This window comes from Calidris pugnax, unplaced genomic scaffold (assembly GCF_001431845.1).
Source record: "Calidris pugnax isolate Ruff unplaced genomic scaffold, ASM143184v1 scaffold40, whole genome shotgun sequence".
NCBI classification, from domain to species: domain Eukaryota; kingdom Metazoa; phylum Chordata; class Aves; order Charadriiformes; family Scolopacidae; genus Calidris; species Calidris pugnax.
Genome location: NW_015090796.1, coordinates 1,162,809 through 1,168,334, shown reverse-complemented (window position 1 = coordinate 1,168,334; position 5,526 = coordinate 1,162,809). Strand labels below are relative to the sequence as shown.

General features: G+C 45.7%; 1 protein-coding gene across 3 annotated transcripts in view; it reads right to left on the bottom strand.

Annotated features, from left to right (window-relative positions):
• Positions 1-5,526, bottom strand: part of FAM172A (family with sequence similarity 172 member A) — a 366,710-nt gene that overhangs the window by 67,243 nt on the left and 293,941 nt on the right. The window contains exon 10 of one of the 3 annotated variants that reach the window (XM_014936847.1): positions 3,073-3,125. The exons of the other annotated variants lie outside the window; for them this stretch is intronic. Within the exon in view, the coding sequence (XP_014792333.1) occupies positions 3,106-3,125 (20 nt within the window). The 3' untranslated portion in view covers positions 3,073-3,105. Of the gene's footprint in view, positions 1-3,072; positions 3,126-5,526 lie in introns of those variants that run through there. 3 annotated transcript variants of the gene reach the window in all.

Here is a 5,526-nt window from a genome sequence, read left to right as displayed (position 1 = left end):
AGGAGAGGGTTCTTCACTGGGAGGGTGGTGGAGCACTGGAACAGGTTGCCCAGGGAGGTGGTTGAGGCCCCTTCCCTGGAGATATTCAAGGAGAGGCTTGATGGGGCAACCTGGTCTAGTTGGGGGTGTCCCTGCTGACTGCGGGGGGGTCAGACTAGATGACCTTTGGAGGTCCCTTCCGGCCTGGACAATTCTATGATTCTATGATCTTTGTACCTGAAGAACCTCCCTGGCAAGCCTCCTGTGGGAAATGCAGTGGCCACACGAAGTGGCCTGTCCAAAGGTTTGCAAGAAACCCAAAGGGGTCATGGTGAGCCTCAGTTTCTTTATGCATAAGCCTTTCTTGGAGAAAACCATGGAGCCTGAGATGAAGAATGACTCAGTACCGCGTTCAGAGGCTTATGAGCTATTTCTCACTGATGTCCAAACCTTGAGGGTCCGCTCACCACCACACTTGGAGCCAGCAAAGTGAGTCGGCCACCTGTCTGATGCCCAAAAGCTAGCAGTCTGCTCAATTTCCTCTCAACACACCTTGACACGGACACATATGTGTATGGTAAACCTCACAGCTATTGCCTGCAAGAAACGGAAACCAACTCTCACCTTCTACACAACCACATTATCACAACTTTGTGGTCAGAGATATTTTTGTGTGTGTGTGTGTGTGTTGTTATTTTTTGTGTAAGCTGTGTTTTCTTCAGTATTATTGCTTCACTAACTGTAGTTATTATAGTAATTAATAAAACAGCTATCTCAATTAAGCAAGGGTTGACCTATTTCCCTGCTGTACCCACAACCCTGCTGATCTACCAGCTATCCCAGCACACACCAGGAATTCTGGTGGGAAGCACCTAAGCAGAAGGCACCGACGGTCCTGAGAGTTGGTGGTCCAGCTCCGTGATGCCCCCTGAGATACCGTGGAGCACAGGGGTAGCACGAGGCTAGCACAACACCCACACTAATGCTGAAGTTCATTAACGATAATTCATTATGGGTGCTTCTCTGAGCAGGCTGCTGGAGAAGAACGATGCTGATCAGAGTCACTGCTGACAAAAACAGTGGGACACAGAAAGAGTACAGTAAGTGTACTCCAGATCTAGAGTGGAAAATCCAAAAAGAGGCAACTTGCTACCTCCAAGCGGCAAGTATATAGGGGTAGCAAGTATGTATGAAGAGGAGTAGATTGAGGCTTCCTTAAAAAAACATCATGGACCAGCAATGGGTGAGGAAAATACAAAATACACCAAAAGTCCATTGGCTTAGAAGCCTCCTAAAAGTTTTGAAGTTCATGGAAATGCAAATTTCATAGAGTAAGTCTATGAACTAAAGCACATGGGGAATTAGGATACACAGTCCTGCAGAGAGCCTTTTTTTTGTGTTTCAGCTTTTTGGTTCTTGCCTAATATGTACAAGCAAAATATGAAAATAAAACTCATCCCACTTCTCGAACCTCAAGATGGGTATCTCATATGGACACATCTGCATCTACCAAAGAACTTACAAAACTTTGTGGAAGATGCTCCTCATAGAGGAAGGGAACACGTAGGGTTTAGTACAAGTGAATGATTAGAACAAAGTTAATCCAAACTAATTAAAAAAAATAACATATCCACAACCACAGCGATCCAACTCACACTAGGTCTCCCCTTCTGAAGGTAAGAGGACTTTGAGATGAGGCAGCATCACAATGGGGGCAACATGTCCTGAAACCGATAAACCTATGCCCCTTGCTCCTTGCCCATTTTTAATTTTTTAAGCAAGAAATCAGTGAGTACAGATAAAGCACAGGGGGCTGTAATCCCCCAGAGTGATCTTGTCACAACACGTGTTACTGCAGTTCTACACTTTTACCTCTGCACTTTGTTGTATGTAGCAGAGCAACATAATTAACCACTGGTAGGTAGTGTTTACGTTAGTTCTCAAAAGGTTAAGAAGCTGATTATAGCTAAAATCAGCTTTGCCTGGGGCTTCAGTGGCTCTGTGTAATCAAATTAGACAAGCAGGGCACAGTGTCACCTAACACAAACCAGTGGCACTTTCCTCTCTCTTTTGACCTTTTTTCATTAGATGAGCAAGCCAGGTTTTAGCTTATTCCAAACATTTTGAACAGATTAGTTCCCCATAAACTCCGAGTGATAAGCCAGGCGTCCGTCCACATCGTTTTCTTGAGGGACTTGGTGAGCCTGCACTCAAGAGCTTCTTCAGGAATAGCCTCAACTTTGCTTTCCCCTGAAATAACCTCAATTTAATTTTTTTTTTCTCTTTTTCTTTTTTTTCAGGGTGTGTGTGTGGAGAAAGTTTCAAAAGGTGGATGGTAATGAAGCATCTTTAGCCTTTGTCTTTCTCTCGGGCACCTCATGGTTTTGATCCTGGAGCTGCAGAGCGGTCCCCGAAACCCAACAGCAAACAGATAACTTCATAAAGGTGGGGAAAAAAAAAAACAAAAAAAAAACAAACCAAAGAAAAACCACAGGTATTAGCATTTCTGAGAGACCACGGAAAACCTGCCCTTTGAAGTCGAACAAGGTGAATGGCATAATGGAGGTGTTTAAGGAGGTTTTAATAACGTGGAGAGAGGAGTGAGCCAGCCCCACCTCAGAAGAACCCCCAACCAAAGTTAAATGCAGGGCGGCAGCAGTGGTGGCTTCCATAATCTTGGTATCTTTGAACACCAAGGGAACAAAAGATTGAGCAGGTGAAGAATACACAAAGAAGAAAAGCAATTTAGACGAAAAACCCCGCAAGTTGAGGAAGTTGCTATGCCCTCCCGAATTTTCTGTGCTGATCGAAAAAAACCAGCAGCCAACTACATTTGCTGAATCCTCACATATTCGACCCCTTAACTCCAACTCCAGCCCGCCTGCCTCCTGCGGCTAACTTAGGTCGTGAAAACAGGCCAGCACACAAAACAATAGCTTCTGCAGATGATTTGTGCCTATTTATTTACAGCCAATAAAATCAAAACTTGTTATTTTAATTGATTAAGTCATAAATAAAGAGTTACAGAAGTCAAGTCCCCCCGCTTGCACAGCCCGATGACTCCTGCTAATCCAGCAGTACTTAACAAATTCACATGTGGTTAGCCTGCCTTGCCATCGCTGTAGATCACATTTCCATGCTGCAAGCTGTGCAAAAAAAAATCAATATGCCAAGTTTAACATAAGGACAGGAAACACGATGTCCTCCTATATTTCCAGTGAACTTCAAATGACTGTGCTGTTCCTCGCCCGCACGGTTTATTTCATTCTTTAAGAAGAAAAAAGAAACTACCACGCAGCGAAATACGTAAGTGCATTGGTGGAGTCGTACCTGACTCTATAATGGGACTTTATTTCAAATAATCTGACATTTTGGCTGCACCGTCAGCCAGTCGGGAATCTCCCGTCTCCCCCTTTACATATTTAAGGCAGAGACACGTTCTTCAGACTGAACATGCACTAGCCATATGTATTTTAGATTTAACAGTAAGTTCCAGCACGTTTTTTTCATACATCAACTCTTTAAATGCCAGCATCCTCTTTTTTTTTTTTTTAACTGACTGCGCTGCCCTATAATTCATTTATTTGCACCTACGGGCAACCACCCTCCACCAAAACGACCCGTTAACTACCTCTGTTTTTCTGCATGGCATATCTGCCACACGTTTGCTGCAGAAACACATCGCTTTTGAGGGGGGTGAGGATGAGACAACCCCCACCATGGGGCAGGGGTGGCCATGGCCACCAGGTCGGCACCATGTGGGGCCACCTCCAAGGCCACCAGCACCCCAACTGCTGCCAAACCCCTTCCTTGTAAGGGGGAAAAAATAAAGGGAAGAAAGAAAGATTGGCTCCGAACACTCGCAAAGGCATTTTCAAAACATAAGACTAGGCAGAGCAGAGAAAGCAGAGAAATTCTCCTTAACGTACGATCGGCTCTTCCAATGGTAATTTCTCTTCATTGCAACGAGCGGCTGTAAATGGATTAATGGCATTTAGCTCTAGAGAGCATGTCATTGATCTGCACCGAACATATAAACTGTTATATAAAACACACTCAAAGACCCACACTTGTTCCTAACTTTCTATTAATATGTCATTTGCAAGACAAATTTTATTCAGAGATTAATGTACCGTTTTAAAAAGCCTAGGCATAAAACTCCCAATCAGAAAATAACAATGTAACAATTTTAAGTGTTCAACAATATTAATACCGCAATAAATTACAATTTCGGCACATTTTAGCCCTTTTTTTTTTTTTTTTCTTATTTTATAATATCAGTTCAGAGAGTGTAGCGCGGCTCTGCACTACTACCAATGAGTTGTTTCAGGGACTCCTGAAATATAAAATATGCAAAGTTTGCTTCCACAGCCTCTCCTCCTAATGCCAAAGAATCGATAATATTGCCGCAAGAAATGATGATGGTTGCCCAGTGCTGAGGCATGGTTTTGAGGTGCAGCATCTCTGCAGATGAGAAGATGGGGGGTCGTTGCTCCAGGAGATGGATGGGAGCAGACTCCATGGTACGGGCTGTATATGGGAAGACACCCCAGAGTCCCAAAGCAGCTCTGATTCTGTCGAGCTACAAGATAAGGAGCTCAAACTGAGCCAGCAATGTGAGCTGGCAGCCCCAAAAGTCCACCTCATCCTGGGCTGCATCCCCCCCAGTGTGGCCAGCAGGGCCAGGGGGGGATTCTGCCCCTCTGCTCTGCTCTGGGGAGATCCCACCTGGAGTATTGTGTCCAGTTTTTGAGTCCTCAGCATCAGAAGAGGCCAGAGGAGGCCACAGAGATGCTAGGAGGGCTGGAGCCCCTCTGCTGGGAGGGGGGGCTGAGAGAGTTGGGGGGTTCAGCCTGGAGAAGAGAAGGCTCCGGGGAGACCTCAGAGCCCCTTCCAGTCCCTCAAGGGGCTCCAGGAGAGATGGGGAGGGACTCTGGATGAGGGAGGGGAGCCCTAGGAGGAGGGGGAAGGGTTTGACCCTGCAAGAGGGGAGATGGAGCTGAGATGTGGGGAAGAACTTGTTTGGTGTGAGGGTGGTGAGAGCCTGGCCCAGGTTGCCCCGAGAAGCTGTGGCTGCCCCATCCCTGGAGGGGTTCAAGGGCAGGTTGGAGGGGGCTTGGAGCAACCTGGTGTGGTGGGAGGTGTCCCTGCCCAGGGCAGGGGGTGGCACTGGGGGGGCTTTAAGGTGCCTTCCAACCCAAACCATTCTGTGATTCTATAGGTAACATCCGGACCTATAATAACAGCCTAAACACCTCCCTCACCTCCCTCAGGGGCTTTGGCTCAGGGGTAAAACACACCAAGGAACCTTCCTCAAAGCAGTCGGCTTCGTTAGAGTTGGCCAAGTGGGACTGCGCATATGTAAATCACCAACGAGTTTGCATTAAATCTTTAATGTCTTAATGCCTCCATTTGCTTTTCCCCCCCCCCGACTTTGACATCGTTTCAGTGTGAACAGCTATATTTAATTTACAAGGTGGCTTTTTTCTTTTTTTTTTTCTTTTTTGGTGGCTTCTTTTTTTTTTTTTTTTTTCTTTTTTTTTTTTT